The following is an 18,469-nucleotide window of genomic DNA, read 5'->3' as shown; positions in this document are numbered from 1 at the left end:
AAAGGGGGTTGTTCCTGATTCCTGAATCCGGTGAACAATAACCAATCGCATGATGTGGTCAGGAGTTTAAAGCAGTGTGTGTTTCGAGGTCTGTTTTCTGAGCAGGTCATGATGGATCGAGCAGCTCTCAGACTGATTCTCTTGAGCGTCTTTCTCATCTCAGCCAGTTCACATCCTGTGAAGAAGGTGAGGATCAAATCTCAGATTAAGATGAAGATGAAGATGTCAAAATTCTACAAACAGATTCATTATTTGTATTTGAGATGAAGATCCAGACAAACTAGATCTGTTTCATACATGTTGAATATACATTGATGAAAAGTTTGAGAAATTAATACTTTTCATCATTAAATTGATCAAACGTGACAGTCATTTATAATGTTACAAAAGATTTCTGTTTTTTTTTTAAAAAAACTGTTGTTTTAAACTTTATTTATCAGTGAATCCTAAAAAAAGTATCACGGTTTCCACTAAATTAATATTAGTGTTTTTAACACTAATAACAAATGTTTCTTTAGCAGAAAATCAGCATATTAGACTGATTTCTGAAGGATCATGTGACACTGAAGACTGGAGTAATGATGTGGAAAATTCAGCTTTGCATCACAGGAATAAACTATATTCTAAAATGTAATATCTTTTTTTAAACTGCAAAAATATTTCACAAAATTACTGATTTAAGGGGTTTATTTATATCAAATAAAAGCAGCATTGGTGAGCCTAAGAAACTTCTTTCAGAAATTAAAGATTTTACTGATTTTTGAACAGCAGTGTATCATTTAAAATGTAGTTTGAGTAAAGAGAACTATCTATTGCTCAATAGTTTACACTGAGATGTAGTCATCAAAATGTATTTGTTGTTTAGGCCTTTTCTTCATGCCATTTTCATGCAGTAAATATTTGAACAATCCCACAGAAAAAGGAGTAAATGTGCACCATCCAATTTGACTGAACTGTTTGATGTCTCAACAGAAACAAGATGTGGATATATACAGCTTCTACATCAACTCCACGGTCACCAGTCGCTACGCCACAACGGTCATCACAAGCCGTGTGGCGAACACACTGAATGAATCTCAAGAGATCCAGTTTGAGGTCAAGATACCCAAGACTGCCTTCATCAGCAAATTCAGAATGTAGGGAACATGAGTTGTGTTACATAAGTAGAGATAAAGTGGTAAAGAAGCCATTTATATGTTGGTCTCAGGTCATGTCCATTATAATGCAGCTAAACAACAACAAAATAAAGATTTATTAATTATTTTATGAAGTACTGTATGTATGAAATACACATATTATGACGGGATCATTGTCATTTTCTCCATAGGACCATAGAGGGGAAGACATATGATGGTGTGGTGAAGGAAAAACAGGAAGCTCAGCAGCAGTACAGTGAAGCAGTATCTCGAGGACAAAGTGCTGGACTGATCAAGTACTGGACATAAGAAAAATAGGTCCATAAAATGTGTTTTTATATCATGTTTAGTAATATTCTGTGATTCATTTCTATTTCAGATCTGTTGGAAGGACTTTAGAAGACTTTAAAACTTCAGTGACGGTGGCTGCTTTTAGTAAAGTGACCTTTGAGTTGACCTACGAAGAACTGCTAAAGCGCCGTCTCGGCAAATATGAGTTACTCATCAATGCCCAACCGATGCAGCCGGTGGCAGATTTCAAGGTAGAAGAAGAAACAAAGAGGGAAATAGATCATCAATTTAGATGGATAGAAAGATCATGTTTCTTTTACTCACATTAGATGGATGTACACATCCAAGAGAAACCAGGAATTTCCTTCTTGGAGGTGAAAGGAGATTTGAGCACCGGTGATCTGGCCAATGCCATCAAAACCACCAGAGCAGACAAAGACGTAAGAGTTTAAAATGAGGGTAAAACCCTTAGCTTAGATGTTCTCATTATGCTACTACACTTCAAACAAAGTGACCAGATGACCAAACTGATCATTTCAGGCATGGGTGACCTTCTACCCCACTCGAGATCAACAGACCAAGTGTCAAAGCTGTGGAGAAAATGGGCTGAATGGTGACCTGCTTATAACATACGATGTTGAGAGATTAAATCCCAAAGGAGAAATCATGGTACATTTATCAATAACGTGCTTTATGAGAGTAAAATAAATATGGCAAAGGATTTTGAAAGACTGACTATGTAAAGACATGAATGATATTCAGAATGTTCTTTTGTTTTCTCTCAGGTATCAAATGGCTATTTTGTCCACTACTTTGCACCTTCTGATGTTCCACGTATTCCCAAAAATGTGGTGTTTATCATTGACCAGAGCGGTTCTATGCACGGCAGAAAAATAGATCAGGTAAATGTCAACGTTTCAGCCAAATCAACCAAAAGGATAACAAGCTATGAAAATGTTGATGGTAAAACCACTGAAGTACATTTTTTTTGAAGGATCTTGCATCATTCTGCATTTATATGTTTAAAGAACAGGGATTTCAGTATTGAAATCACTGTGGATTTGCTTAGTTTAAATTAGTAAATTAATATATCCGTTAATTAATATACAGTCATAATGGAGAAAGAATAACTTTCAGGTTTTCTGACAGAAGTGTTTTTCTTTAGACTCGTTTGGCACTGCTAAAGATTTTAAGTGATCTTGATGAGGATGACCACTTTGGATTGATCACCTTTGATCATTTAGTTCTTACATGGAAGCATGAACTCCTGAAAGCTAACAAGCAAAACCTGAAGAAAGCAAAATCCTTTGTGAAGGATATCAGAGAAGGAGGAAGTGAGTTCCCAATCAGGGCTCAACTCTAAGGATTTTTTCTACTGGTCTGGTCGGGCCAGTGGTTAAAATTTTCACTTGGCCCTTAACAAAAAATGAATAAAGTAAAAAAAAAGAAAATGGGCCTATAAAATAAGCGTTCACACTGGCCCCGGGCCATTGGGCAGTCCTTATTGTCGAGCCCTGCTAATGCTAAATGGGGAATAAGAAAGTTGTTCCTCAAAGTGACACAACTGTGTTTGTTCTTCTTTTAGACACAAACATAAACGCTGCAGTTCTAGCAGGAGTGGACATGATCAATCGACATCCACGAGAGGGAACCGCCTCCATCCTGATCCTGCTGACTGATGGAGATCCCACTTCAGGCACAGATTCACACTGACAAACACGAGCTAATGGTGTTTTATCGTAGCACTAGTTCACTCAGTCTCATTAGAAGACCTGTTAATAAAAGGTTTTAGACCTAATTAAAATGCCTGCAGGACCAGAAGATTATTATCATGAATTATTTGGTTCTCGTTTTTGTCAGTAAGAGAAAAGAATAAGAAATATGAAATCGTCCAATGCATCCATTGTTTTCTGATCACTCAAAAAATGTCATAATCCTGATTTTCAAGCATGTACTGTTGGTAGTCTAACTTATTTTTCTCTTTAACAGGTGAAACTAACATAGAGAGGATAATGGCCAATGTGAAAAAGGCCATTGGGCTGAAGTTTCCCCTCTATTGTCTTGGTTTTGGACATGATGTTAACTTTGACTTCCTGACAAAGATGTCACTGGAAAATGGTGGAGTTGCTCGCAGGATTTATGAAGATTCGGATGCTGATCTACAGCTGCAGGTGGACTACAGAGAATCAGCTGTGAATTCATCCTCAGTTCTTATCTGTTCTGTGTTTGAATGCATTTAAACCCTTTATTTTGGTTTGTTATATTGTAGGGCTTCTATGATGAAGTTGCCGTCCCTCTCCTCACTGATATTCAACTTAAATACACAGGAGGGACAAACCTTACCAAGACCAGCTTTAACCTGTACTTCAACGGCTCTGAGATTGTGGTTTCAGGACAAATCACAGACAACAGTGTGGAGAGTTTCAGCACTGAAGTCATTGCAGTATCAGTAAGATCATCATGGTGCTTTACAAACTGTATCATATTGATAGGGAATGAGTGGGCTGGGTTTTTTTTCTCAGCAGTCTCAACTGAGGTTATGATATTGGATATTGGGATCATTGATGGTCAATTGTTTAAGAGTTTGGAATAATGATCACTTTATTTTCAGAGAAAGTTTTTGGTGAAAGTGGTAATGACAACATTCCTGATGAAAATGTTCATTAGTATTTTTATTTCTGAGCAGAAAGTCAGTAGTGTGACGTATCAGGACACTGTAATGATAAAAGACCCCAGTGATGTCCCACCTGAGAATGAAGATTTCATGCAGAGACTGTGGGCCTACCTGACAGTGAAGCAACTTCTGGAAAGGCAGTAAGTTTATGGAGTGATACGACATTTTGCGTTTTAAATTGGACATTGAGGACATCTTTCTGTCTCAGAGTGCTTCTTAAAGGACAAGAGAAAGAGGATGAAGAGAAAGAAGCTCTCAAACTCTCTCTGAAATACCAGTTTGTCACCCCCCTCACCTCTATGGTCGTCACTAAGCCACAGGAAGATGAAGTGGAAGTTGCCGACAAACCCAAAGAGGGAGAAGAGGATCCCAGACCTAAAGGTGAGAACTGAGTTATTTTAGTATCTTACAAACCTTGTAAATGAAAGTGTGCAAATATTTGACCTTTAACAAAAGAGCAAGGTCCATTTTATGCAGTAAAATAAACACAGTGACGGTGACGGCAACAATATGAAAAGTTACAGAATGTATTAATCAAGTTTTGCATCAACTGCATCGTACGTTAACCAAAAGATCTAATAAAATGCATGAAACTACTTTATTTGTGCGTCAGTTTAGTTTGTGTATCCTATATGTATCTGATTGTGTATCTGAACTTGAACAGATTCAGCGACTGTATTCATGCATTTATTTTTATCTATAAACAAGGGTGTTAAAATGTCATAATCACTTATGAAATAGTTTTAAATTATTACTGTACAGTTTATTTCATATTATAAACATAACAGTTTGAGTAAATTTGGATTGACGTGAATTTCAGTATGTCTCTTTTTGTCAATATTGAGTGCAGAATCTTAAATATTCCTTCTTCATTTCATCGTCATACTTTTTCTTCATTACATCGACATTACTTTGTTTTAGAATGTTCAAAATTCTAAACTTTTTTTTTTTCCCCCAGGTTTAAATAAAAGAAAATCACAGTTTTGGTCTTGGACTTGTTGCCCACTGTATACTGTGAATAACACTTGTGTTTTTTTTTTGTTTTTTTTATCAGGAAGGGGTTTCCAACCTTCATCTTCTGCATGTAAGTATAAAATGTTGAACTAACAGTTAATTTACTCAAACTATTGCAGAGATTTTAAAGTTTGGATGAAATGGAAGTACTGATAGATATTTTCTTCTGTATTGTGATGCACATCTGAGTGAAACTGCAATAGTACATTCACTTTAAATTCATCCAAACATACAATCTTAATTTAATTTAAGTTAAACAATGATTGGCAACACCATTCGAGACATCCTATAATAGTTCGAAATTAAGCATCTTTAGTCATGATCTTGTCGTCATGTTCAGAAACTTTGATGCCAATTGCATGAATTCCCTAAGAGGAGTAGTTAAAATTTCAGAGCTTGATTTGTCAAATAAATCCACATTCAAACCAACAGGAAGTAAGATATTTTGCTCGAAGCTAATGACTATAAATTAGAAAGTTGTCCGGCTTAATGAGAACAATATGTGTAGTGAGTTTGGTGACCCATAACAAACTGCTGCTGGTTGGTGGCGCTATAACTTAGACTCACAGTAGTCACTTCCATGTGATGAAGTTTCATCAAAATCAATCAATGTATGCAGAGGTTATAACACACTTCATGTTTCCCTTATCTTGCCATAAATTTGTTGCCTCGACACGGCCAAACTGTTTGAGATATCAAAAGTCCGCTCGCAATTTAGCATCCTCAATGTCTTCATGCTGACCGAGTTTGGTGGTGATCGGATGAATCGGCTAGGAGGAGTATAGCAAATTCCAGAGCATGCGTTTTTCAAATAACCCATAATAGCTGACTTCCTGTTGAGCTGGTGTATAACATAGAGCACGAAAGTTGTTAGGCCTGATGAGGTCTATATGTGTACAGAGTTTCATACTAATCCAAGCATTTTTTATATATCGATGAAGTTTTCGGACCCCATTTAAGGGGCCGCTGTCGAGCCCCCCTGCCATGCCCAGGTCCCAACCTCTTTGTTTTTGAGCATGTTAAGGCCCCCAAAAAGCCCTGGATGTTTGAAAAAAAAAAACAATAGGGCCCTGTGCCTTGGTGGCTTGGGCCCTAAATATGTTTAAATTGTTGTATTATGTTTTATATATAGCCTATATACAAACAATCATCTTGGGAGCAGCTTCAGTCTAATTTTTAATAATATTATTTTCTTCAGGGACAGATAAGGCACAGCATACAGGAAATGGCCCTTTTAAATCAGTAGCTATTATGTATTGCATATGTGGTAATGTCAGAAGTGTTTGACTGAAACACAAAGTTAAATCTAAAACCTGTGAATGTTAATATTGTCTGTATAATAAGGCAGATTAGAAAATGGTTCATTACACACATACACTCCATAGCCGATTTCTTGTACAGAATATTTGTGTGCATTTTAAGGTCCCTTCATAGTCGTATGCAAAAGACACGACAATAATCATTTTTGTTCACCAGTGTTAATTTTGACAAGAAATCTCGATTTATTTTTAGTGGTCTTTTGACTAAAATGTCATTTAATTTTAGTCATATTTTAGTCATCTGAATTGTTTTAGTTTTAATCTAGTTTTAGTCTACTAAATATCATACGATTATAGTAAACTAAATCTAGAGTACATTTAGTCATCTAAAATCCCCTTCTCATAAAGAAACAAGAACATGATCTTTTCAATTAATGATATATGCATTCTTTATAATAACTCTCATACAACATTTTAAATTCTTTCAAGCATACATATTTAATTTTACATGGTTATAAATTAAATATAGAATAATCCTATATTTAATAAGGATTATTCTATATTTAATTTATAACCATGTAAAATTAAATATGTATGCTTAATCTATTAAAGTGAATGATTGAGAGTGATTTTCTCTTTTTATTTTGTTGTTTCATAAACATTAATGATGAACAGCATCATGGTTTATTAAGCTGTTGTCACTTTAAAGGGATAGTTCACCCAAAAATGAATATTTGATGTTTATCTGCTTACCCCCAGGGCATCAAAGATGTAGGTGACTTTGTTTCTTCAGTAGAACACAAATGCTGATTTTTAGCTCCAACCGTTGAGGTCTGTCAGTCGTATAATGCATGTCAATGGGAACACCATCTATAAGTGTAAAAAAAACATGTACAGACAAATCCAAATTAAACCCTGTGGCTCGTGATGACACATTGATGTCCTTAGACACAAAACGATCGGTTTGTTCGAGAAACCGAACAGTATTTATATCATTTTTTACCCCTAATACACCACTATGTCCAACTGCCTTGAGCGCACACACGGCATCCGGTGCGTGAGGTGTGTACGCGCTCTGGCATAGTTTCGAATAAATCTCTCAAAGATTTTTTTTTACCATTGCCATGCATTATACGACTGACAGACTGCAAAGGTTTGAGTTAAAAATCATCATTTGTGTTCTACTGAAGAAACAAAGTCACCTACATCTTGGATGCCCTGGGGGTAAGCAGATAAACATCAAATTTTCATTTTTGGGTGAACTATCCCTTTAAGGCTGAATGCACGAATCCAATACACTGACACATCCTATATTCTCCTTACTGTTTACATTCACTTAAGACACAACCAACTGTGTTTATGTCAATAATCACCAAAACTAACATTTTGACAGTTTTGTGTGCATTTGTCTGTTCAGGTGCTAAAAGACATGAAAGAGCGCTCAATTCAGTACTCTGGCCCTGTCTGAGAGGTGGCTTTCTGTGTGCACACAGAAAACCGGACTGAATTAAGCTGTCTTTAGCGTTGTCACACTTTTTCAGATTTATCCATATGTCTGCTCTTCTCTTTCTCCCAGATGTTTATATTTTTGACCATTTTATGAAACGGTGCATTCCAATCAACCAATCAGATTTGAGGGACAAGTTTGCCATTTAGGTCAAGTTTAGGCTTACAACCTGGGTTAGGTGCTTCCACAACAGTGTTATTCAATTATCATTTTCCTCTGATTTTAGGTATAAGTTATGGGTAAGTTTAGGGGTTGGGAAAAGGTTAGGACTAAATTTTCGGATCGGAATGTCTTACTTGGACTAGAAACCCACGGACTAAAAAAATCTCTTCCCAAATCGCCCCATCACTCCCCAATCCCCCTCCCCCTCCCCCCAACATTTTCATCTAGTTTTTATTCATTGATGAAAATTTTTTTGTCATTCAAAACTGCTTTTTATTTATAGTTATATATAGTTATTTTCGTCAATGAAAGAATGTTAAGGAAAATTATGATAATTATTTTTACGAATTTAGTATGTGATGTTCTCTAAGATTATGAATTAATCTATGAGAACAAAATTGTTCTTTGTTGCATGTATTAAATGTGTTCTTTGTATTATTTACACAGCTGATGGACAGAACTATGACGATCTGTATGAATATTACGAAGGTCAGTAAGAATTTAAGGGTATCACTCATGATTTTTATCTGCTGCTTAACTAATTTCAGATTTTTCCATGAAATCAAAGCAAATTCTGCACAGCTGTTGGAAAATTGTTTCTCTGTGTATTTTGACGGAATTCAGAACCATCTTGTAGTGTAATAAAGACCGACTCCAGTGCATCATTCATTTGTTAATTTATATTTTTGCTGATGTACGCGTGATGATGACCTATGGGTTCATCATCACACGGATTTGAAAATACAAAATTAATGTGTTATGTGTATGCCAGGTTAAAGAGATGCGTTTTTAGTCTAGATTTAAACTGACAAGAGTGTGTCTGCTTCCCGAACAATGCTAGGAAGATTGCTCCAGAGTTTAGGTGCCAAATAGGAGAAGGATCTACCGCCTGCGGTTGATTTTGATATTCTAGGTATTATCAGCTGACCTGAATTCTGAGATCGCAATAGACGTGAAGGACTATAATGCTTTAAGAGCTCGCTCAGGTACTGGGGATCTAAATCATTTAATCATTTAGTGCTTTGTAAGTAATTAGCAAGATTTTAAAATCTATACGATGTTTAACAGGAAGCCAATGCAGTGTTGACAGAACGGGGCTAATATGGTCATACTTCCTAGTTCTAGTAAGAACTCTAGCTGCTGCATTTTGTACGAGCTGTAATTTATTTATCAAACGAGCAGAACAACCACACAGTAGAGCGTTATGGTGCGTTCACACCGGACGCGAATGAAGCGGTAAGCGCGAGTGATTTACATGTTAAGTCAATGCAAAGACGCGAATTGACATCCTGCGGCGCGAATTGAGCGATTCGCGTGAATCGCGCAAGTTGAAAAATCTGAACTTTGGCGAATTTCCGCGCCGCGTTAACCAATCAGGAGCTTGCTCTAGTAGTGACGTGACGTAGCGAGCTGAGGCAGAAATTCGAAACAACAATGGAGGACAAAATCATCGTCGCTGTACATCTTCATACATTTATAGAAACAGAAATAAAAAGGATCGTGTTTGAAAGAAAGTGAGTGAGGAGGTCGGACAATCTGATAAGTTGTAAAAAACGGTCTTTACTCAATTTGAGCTATATATACATATACATACATATTAAGACTACAAGCCAACTAAAGACGACCAATTGAGCTTATTCGCTGTAATTTACAATTATTTCCCCACTGACAAGTTGTGTTTATTCAGAGGAAGTGTGTAGAAAGCAGTTGGAGAGTCTGGGACACATAAAGGAGCGGGAGAGCCCCTCTCATGACGCGAATTCGCGTCTGTAGTGAAGGGATTTTCACGCGCGAATGAAGCGAGTAAACTCAAAATGTTCAAGCGCCCAACTACGCGCGAATAGCGCGATTTATTCGCGCAAGTCGCGTCTGGTGTGAACACAGCATTAAAGTAATCTAGCCTTGAGGTCATGAACTAACTGTTCCCTTTCATGGGAACATTGACGCTGCGTAGTCGCTTTGAGATTCGAGCTTCTGCGTAGTCGCTTTGGGAACGACTCTGCGCGTTTTGTCTTGAAGCACTCGTGAAATCGAACCAATAGTGTGACGGGACATCAGTGCGGGTGACGTCATGGACCAGGAAGCTATAAAGCACTCCTGAGAACAAAGAACGCCAGCTTCTGTGTCTTCAGCAGCGCTCTGTGTTATCGTGTGTCTTATTTGGTGTTGTCTGTCATTTACATATACAGAAATGATCTCTTTTGTTTGAGAACAAGAGTATCAGTATTACACCACATATATATATAGTATATAAAAGACACTATAATGGCGAGCAAACAGCATCAGACCGTGTGTTTCCCTACTTTCATTACTTCACGGGTGGGGATACACACGAGCTCTGTGTTGTTTGTCTGGGAGTGGAGCATGCCCAGGCGGCCCTCGAGGGGGTTGTTTGCGAGCATTGTAATATAAAACCTCTCCACTCCCGCCGGGCGCTCTCTGAGGAAGGTGCCGCGGCTCGCGTTCTTCGTGGTCGGGTCCCGCGCATCTGCTGAGGCAGAGCGGCGGCTCAGATCATGGAGTTCGCAGATGAATTTGGCAGAGGGGTTAGAGACGGGCGCTGCCCTTTCTCTGCCCTTACCTGCCAGTTTCAGTGCCGTCTCCCAGGTGGAAGCACGCTCTGCGGTTTCTTCCCCCGTTGAGGCACCGGTACTTCACATGTCCAGCTCTGAGGAGGTGGATCTTGTGATATTGATTTGAGGACTCGCCACCTCACACACATATCGTGTTTCAAAATCACACGTTTATTCTAACATCAAAAACAAATCAATTGTGTTTAAAAGCCATGATTATTTTGTTTAATATTCAGACCGTGAAATACTTGTCTGATTATTTTCTCGATTTAACTGAGAAGTTAAATATCTTTCTGAATTTGTCAACTTACAAATATTGAAGATATATTTGTATATATAAAGAAAGTGAACAGCAGTTTGAGTTGCGTTCCTTCCAGTGCTATACTACAAAGCGAGTAAGGATGCACACAATGTTTTGTTTGCTGAGAGTGGAGCATGCACGTCAGTTCACAGCTGACAGTGTTCATTCATAAAAATGTCCCGAAGTGTAAAGAGAAGTATGCACTAGCGAGAGTTTTTAGCTCCACTCCTGTTGGCTATATTCTCGAAGGAATAAAAGTCTAACGCAAGGCTCGAATCTCGCGTTTGCCGCGGCAGCGCGTGGATTAAGCCTGCAATAAAGAACATATAGCTCGGATCTCGCGTTTGCCAAGGCAGCGCGCAGATTAAGTCCGCAATAAAGAATATACGGCTCGGATCTCGCGTTTGCCGAGGCTGCGCATAGATATCGTGTCCGTAATATATTTTATATATATGTTTATATATATACGTTTATATATATTTGGAGGGAACTGAGTAGACGGGAGTTCCCTTTCTCTCTTTCCCTATAATATTGCAAACTATTTCGAGCTATAATTCTTTTTGTATTCTAATATATTCAGCCTGTCATTTTTGACTGTTTGTTTTTGGCTGCATTTAATTTGAGAATTAAATGAAATATTGAATACATTAAATTCTGAGGAATTTAAAAAGAAAAGAAGCCGGTCTGCCAACCCTGCCACCTCGTGTGCTTCAGGGCGCAGCGGTTTCCAGTGATCCTCCAAGGAAAGGAGGGTCATAGAGTGGTCAGTTCAGTTGTTACCTGCCGGTTCGCCATTTCAGGGCACTGGTCTGACCGTTCATTCAAAAAAAAAAAAAAAAGTGTCGCCACCCGTGCTCCCCCGCAGAAAGCTTGGGGACCAGGACAGGCAACACAGCTGAAGTCTTTGTGGAATCTGCAGACTGTTATTATCACCAAGAAGGCTTCGAAAAGGTCCTGACGCCAGTGGCATGGGACAATCGAGGGTAGCCCCCTTCCGAAGAGGGTTCTTTACCACACTATATGGTATCCGCCCCTCCTCGGTGCCCTCAGGGGGCCGTTCTGCCAACCCTGCCACCTCGTGTGCTTCAGGGCGCAGCAGTCTCCACTGACCCTCTGAGGAGGGCAGGTCAACATTTGATTCGGTTGTTCCCTGCCGGTTCGCCGCTTCAGGGCGCTGAGTCAAATGCTCAAAAAAAAAAAAAAAAAAAAGAAACACCAGAGGCCAGTCTTGAGAGACTGGTTCCCTTAGTAGATTTCTGGTAGATGGAAACTTCCAATTATTTCTCAATGGGTACTGCTCACAATAGAAAAGGGTTACAGAATTCGGGTCTCGCCCGCCCCAATTTAACAGGGTCTTCCCTATAGTGGTGGACCCCTTGCAGTCTCTGGTATTGGAACACATAGTTCTGGCGCTCTTGCAAAAAGGAGCTAAAGAAGGGGTTTCTCCTCCCAGCAAGCTGTCAGGGTTTTACAGTCTGTACTTTGTTCCAAAGAGGGTTGGAGGGTATTTTCATGTATCCATCCATCCTCAGCACAGGAGGTTCCTCAGATTTGCTTTTGGGGGGGAAGCTTATCAATACAGGGTTCTTCCTTTCTGCCTAGCTCTTTCACCCCACACCTTCACAAAATGCGTGGATGCAGCTCTGGCTCCTCTGAGATTCCAGGGCATTCGCGTGTTGAATTATACCAACACTTGGTTGAATTTAGCTCAGTTTGAGCATATAGCAGTCCAACATCGAGATGTTGTTCTGTCTCACATCAGAAGGCTAGGGTTGAGAATTAATGCCAAGAAGAGTGTGCTTCTTCCAGCTTAAACTACCAACTGTCTAGAGGTAGTCTGGGATTCCATCATGATGCAGGCACGTCTGTCTCCTGCTCTGGTGCGTTCCATTCTCTCAGCCGTGAATGGGGTGAAATTAGGCCAGTCACACACTGCAAAACAGTTTCAGAGACTGTTGGGTCTTACGGCAGCTGCGTCCAACGTGATACCTTTTGGCCTGCTGCACATGAGACCCTTACAGTGGTGGCTCAGGACCAAGGTGTTTTCTCAGAGAAGAAATCTTTTCGCATGATTAAAATCCTTTTTGCATGATTAAGGTCACGCGGCGATGCCTTCGTGCCTTAGTCATGTGGAAGAAGCCTTGGTTCCTGTCCCAGGGATCTGTGTTGGGGGCTCCTTTTCGTCGTGTAATGCTAACGACAGATGCTTCCCTCACAGGCTGGGGGGCGATCATGAGTGGTCGCTTGGCTCAGGGTCTTTGGGAGGACCATCTACTTTCCTGGCACATAAATCATCTGGAAATGATGGCGGTATTTTGAGTACTCAATACTTCCTCCCAGACCCAAGGGTCGCCACTATGTGTTGGTTCGCACAGACAACATGTCAGTGGTCTCTCATATCAACCATCAGGGGGTCTGAGGCCTTGCCAGTTGTGCAGATTAGCCCATCAGATCCTCTTGTTGGCCCTGGGGAAGCTCCTCTCCCTGAGAGCAGCACTTATCCAGGGGCATCAAAATGTGGGGGCAGACATCCTGTTGAGGCAGGGGCCGAGGCCCGGGGAATGGAGTCTCCACCCTGAGGTGGTGGAGCTCATTTGAGAACTTTGGTCGTGCAGAAATTGACCTATTTGCTTCGAAAGAACATCTCTTTGCCCACTGTGGTGCTCTGACTAATCCACCCCTCTGGGGTTGGATGCCATGGTGCAGACGTGGCAGAGGTTACGTCTGTACACACTATTTCCCTGATCGCTCTGTTCCCAGGAGTTCTGGAGAGGGTTTGCCTAGAGATGGTCTATCTCATACTGATAGCCCCGTTCCGGCCAACCCGAGTTTGATTTGTAGACCTAGTGTCTCTTCTACACTGCTCCCCCATGGAGATCCCTATCAGACAGAACTTTCTGTCTCAAGCGGGCGGAATGATAATTTACTCCCGCCTGGAGTTGTGGAAACTCTGAGCCTGGCCTCTGAGGGGGCTAGACGTCAGCTGGACCTGTTCCACTCTTCTATCAGTCTTGTGCTGCATTTTCACAAAGTATAAAACTTGGATGGTTTATCTCCTTCTACCGTGAAGGTTTATATAGTGGCCATTTCCACTTATCATGCTTTGTTGGGGGACTCTTCTGTGGAAGAGACTCCCCATTTATACGCTTTCTCTGTGGTACCCAGAGGCTGAGGCCTTCTGTGCATACAAAAACTCCGGTCTGGGACTGGGCTATTGTGTTGGAAGGGTTAGCTGAGGCTCCCTTTGAACCATTAGAGGAGGTGTCTGGAAGATTCCTCTCTCTTAAAACTGTCCACCTGTTGGCAATATCATCTCTCAAAAGAATTGGAGATCTTCAAGCACTTTCGGTTGCTCCCTCATGTTTGGAATCTGCGCCTGGTATGTTTAGGGCTTTCCTTCATCTTAGACCTGGTTATAAACGTCCCAGGACCGATTGTACTGCAGGCCTTTTGTCCTCCTCCTTTGATTAATCCGGATCAGGAAGAATGAGCAAGTGGGTGGTCGAGGCCATCTCTCTTGCCCATGAGTCATACGGGCAGCTTTCACCTTTGGCTGTCTGGGCACACTCTACTAGGGGTATGGCTGCCTCAAAGGCTTTGATCTCGGGGGTTCCCATTAATGAGATATGTGATGCGGCTGGGTGTCATCTCAGCATACCTTCATTAGGTTGTATAACCTTGATTTGGGCTCCACTCCAGGGTCCTCGGTGCTCTCGTCGTAAGATAACAGACAGGCACTTGGTCTTATGGCCTAGTTGGGATAGCGTTCCCAAAGCGACTACGCAGCGTCGATGTTCCCATGAAAGGGACGAGACGCTGCGTAGCTTAGCCATACTCCCTGCACGCCTGTGAGCGTCTGCTTCATCCATATCAGAAGCTGGCGTTCTTTGTTCTCAGGAGTGCTTTATAGCTTCCTGGTCCATGACGTCACCCGCACTGACGTCCCGTCACACTATTGGTTTGATTTCACGAGTGCTTCAAGACAAAACGCGCAGAGGCGTTCCCAAAGCGACTACGCAGAAGCTCGAATCTCAAAGCGACTACGCAGCGTCTCGTTCCCTTATTCAGGGAACCAGGGTTACAGACGTAACCCGAGACGTTCTGCATTTTTCATTGAGAGCATATGACGTAGTTGAGATATATTTTTAAGATGGAAGAATGCGGTTTTACAGATGCTAGAAACAACATGGCCTTCAAATTAAAGAATGGTATCAAAGAGCGCACCCAGGTTCCTAACTGATGACGAAGACTTAATAGAGCAGCCATCAAGTGTTAGACAGTATTCTAGGTTATTACGTGAAGAAGTTTTTGGTCCAAAAATTAGAATCTCTGTTTTTTCTGAATTTAGTAGTAGAAAATTACTGCTCATCCAATTTTTTTATATCAGCTATGCATTCCGTTAATTTTGTGAATTGGTAAGTTTCATCAGGGCGCGAAGAAATATAGAGCTGAGTATCATCAGCGGAACAGTGAAAACTAATTCCGTGCTTCCTAATGATATCTCCCAAGGGTGGCATGTACAGAGTGAAAAGCAACGCTCCTAGTACTGAGCCTTGCGGTACTCCATATTGAACTTCTGATCGATATGACATCTCTTCGTTTACTACTACAAACTGATAACGGTCAGATAAGTATGATTTGAACCATGACAGTGCAATTCCACTAATGCCAACATAATTTTCGAGTCTATTTAAAAGAATATTGTGATCAATAGTGTCAAATGCAGCACTAAGATCCAGTAAAACTAATAGAGTGATACAACCATGATCTGATGATAAGAGCAAATCGTTAGTAACTCTAATGAGAGCAGTCTCAGTACTATGGTAAGGTCTAAATTGTGACTGGAAATCCTCACAGATACTTTTTCTTTCTAAAAAGTAACATAGTGGTGATGATACTGCCTTTGCTAGTCTTTTTGACAGAATCAGATCAAGTGATATTTGCGATCGGCCTGTAATTGACATTCTCTAGGATCAAGTTGTAGTTTTTTAATAAGAGGTTTAATAATAGCCAGCTTAAAAGTTTGCGGTACGTATCCTAGTGATTAAAGATGAATTAACGATATTAAGAAGAGGATCTATGACCTCCGGAAGCATCTCTTTCAATAGCTTAGTCGGTATAGGGTCTAACATACATGTTGTTGATTTTGATGATTTAACAAATTTAGACAATTCTTCCTCTCCAAAAGCAGTAAATGAATTGAATTTTTCTTCAGGGATACTACAATGCACTGCCTGATGTGATACTGTAGTAGACGGTTGCATGGTTATAATTTTCTCTATAATATTGTCAATCTTGCAAGTAAAGAAGTTAATAAAGTCATTACTGCCGTGCTCTTTGGAAACATCAGAAGTTGAAGCTTTGTTTCTTGTTAATTTAGCCACTGTATCAAATAAATACCTAGGGTTATTTTTTTCTAAAAGTTTTGAAAAATCTAGCAGTTTGTAAGGCCTTTCTGTACTCAATCATTCCCTCCACAAAATGCGAAAAACTTCTAGTTTTGTTTTCTTCCAGCTGCGGTCCATTTTTCTGGCTGCTACCTTTAGGGCCCGATGTGTGTAGTGGTTCAACCTTAATATTATAAAGCGACAAGAATATATTTGGTGCGGCAAAAAAACAAAATAAAGACTTGTTTAGTGATTTCAAAACACTGCTTCAGGAAGCTTCGGAGCATAATGAATCAGTGTATCGAATCATGATTCAGATCGCGTGTCAAACCGCCAAACTGCTGAAATCACATGACTTTGGCGCTCCAAACAGCTGATTCGACACGCTGATTCATAATGCTATGAAGCTTCCTGAAGCAGTGTTTTGAAATCGTCCATCACTAAATGAGACGTTATTAATTTATTTTTTTTTGGAGCACCAAAAATATTCTTGTTGCTTTATAATAATATTGAACTGTACTCGCATGAACTGATCTAAATATGTTTTTAGTACCTTTATGGATCTTGAGAGAGGAATGGCATTGCTGGCATTCATTTTTGGGTGAACTAACCCTTTAAGAATTTTTTTGAAGAGAGCAGTCTTAGGCCTACATAAAATTTCAGTTTGATTCACTGAAAATTCACTGCTGAAAAAAAGTAAGGTTGTGTAGGCTGGAATATCTCCTATGGTGAAAATGACATTTAAATTGTTTTTTCATCTTCAGCTGCTGACTTTGTGGATGTGACGGGGCAGAGGTTGATGTTCGACGGTTTTGGACTGGCAGCTCTTTTGATTCTCTTTGCTACTGCGGCTGCAGTGAAAGCTTACTGTTCTTACAATGCAAAGCAAAGGGCTCACACTACAGACCATGTTCAGACATCGGAGACTGCATTAACCCGAGAGAACATCAGTGAAGCTGATTTAAGTCTTTAAGAAAGCTTTTGACAAATAAATTGCTTACTTTCTGCTAAGAAAAAGCATCACTGTTACTATTGTTCATGCTTAGTAGTGTTAGATATTTGATTAAATCCTTAATAATATAAAACTTCCACACCATTTGTGCTATGGACATGAATGATACCTCATCTCATGCAGCTTGAGGAGGAGAGTGTGGAACAATAAAGTGGGAAATGTGCATAAAATGGCGAAGACTTACATTAAAGGACTCATCCATCTAAAAGAACAGATCATCATACTTTCATATGTGGGATTACTCAACTGAATGTTTCAACATATTGTGATAACATAAAATGCAAAAATTATTCTTTTTTGAGGACTTTTCTTCTCTCCCCATTTCACGCTATATTTCACAAGACAAATCAGTCGCAAACAAGAAGCATTGCAAAAGAATATAAACAAATTCAATAAACAAGAAGTTTACAATGAGTCAATGACACTTTAGACACTTTGTGGCATCTTCATTCTTGGTTGCTTCCTCTTGGTTACATCATTGATCTGATGACACAAAGTTTTATATCAGCTCCATACTCACTGTCTTCTCCCCACAAGCTCTTTAAATGCCTGTATGAATCACATCAAAATTACCAGTATTCTCAAGGGAAACAACAAAAATGTATTACTAATTGATTACAAAAATCATACTATTTCTCATTCTGATTTGTCTGTTGACATTACTCGCCCTGTTCTACAGTTTGTAACTGCTCTCATATCTCTAAAATATTTGACTAGACTGCCAAATCCTCAAAATTAAACATGCTGAGACACTGGATGCTGTTAAAAGCAAACAAAAAAACCTTCAGATCACTAAGGTCATCTGACTCAGGTTTACTGATTGTGCACCATTAGATTGTGAAACCTAATGTCACTGCTATAACATTGTGAAAACTCTCACAATCTCTGCGTGACCTCACCACCACTAATTCATCTCTTTTCAAACCATGATACTCTCATTGCTTGTCTCCTGTTGTGTTTGGGCTTCTGTTTTCTGCTCCCCCTGATGTTTGTCTCATGTTTCTGGATCTGGACAATGACCTTGAGTTTGTAATATGGCATTATATTAAATGAATGTATAAGTATTATTTCCTGAAATGCCACTTGTCCAGAATGAACTGTTGTGTAACTGTGCATCCAGTAAATATGATATGAATACTGAAGTTCTCGCATT

At 39.7% G+C, this 18,469-nt stretch overlaps 1 protein-coding gene across 5 annotated transcripts in view; it reads left to right on the top strand.

Moving 5' to 3' along the window:
* Positions 1-18,469, top strand: part of LOC137021429 (inter-alpha-trypsin inhibitor heavy chain H3-like) — a 19,434-nt gene extending 965 nt beyond the window's left edge. Inside the window, exons 2-17 of one of the 5 annotated variants that reach the window (XM_067387836.1) lie at positions 106-186; positions 973-1,136; positions 1,328-1,432; positions 1,516-1,678; positions 1,757-1,867; positions 1,968-2,096; positions 2,213-2,329; positions 2,593-2,761; positions 3,013-3,123; positions 3,417-3,598; positions 3,697-3,876; positions 4,114-4,241; positions 4,310-4,482; positions 5,156-5,185; positions 8,491-8,532; positions 17,069-18,469. In XM_067387836.1, the coding sequence (XP_067243937.1) occupies positions 109-186; positions 973-1,136; positions 1,328-1,432; positions 1,516-1,678; positions 1,757-1,867; positions 1,968-2,096; positions 2,213-2,329; positions 2,593-2,761; positions 3,013-3,123; positions 3,417-3,598; positions 3,697-3,876; positions 4,114-4,241; positions 4,310-4,482; positions 5,156-5,185; positions 8,491-8,532; positions 17,069-17,277 (2,091 nt within the window). In that variant the 5' untranslated portion in view covers positions 106-108 and the 3' untranslated portion in view covers positions 17,278-18,469. Of the gene's footprint in view, positions 1-4; positions 187-972; positions 1,137-1,327; positions 1,433-1,515; positions 1,679-1,756; positions 1,868-1,967; positions 2,097-2,212; positions 2,330-2,592; positions 2,762-3,012; positions 3,124-3,416; positions 3,599-3,696; positions 3,877-4,113; positions 4,242-4,309; positions 4,483-5,155; positions 5,186-8,490; positions 8,533-17,068 lie in introns of those variants that run through there. The other 4 variants (XM_067387835.1, XM_067387833.1, XM_067387838.1 and 1 more) reach the window with 4 other exon arrangements.

Source organism: Chanodichthys erythropterus, chromosome 6 (assembly GCF_024489055.1).
Source record: "Chanodichthys erythropterus isolate Z2021 chromosome 6, ASM2448905v1, whole genome shotgun sequence".
NCBI lineage: Eukaryota > Metazoa > Chordata > Actinopteri > Cypriniformes > Xenocyprididae > Chanodichthys > Chanodichthys erythropterus.
This window is presented reverse-complemented; position numbering and strand designations above follow the sequence as displayed.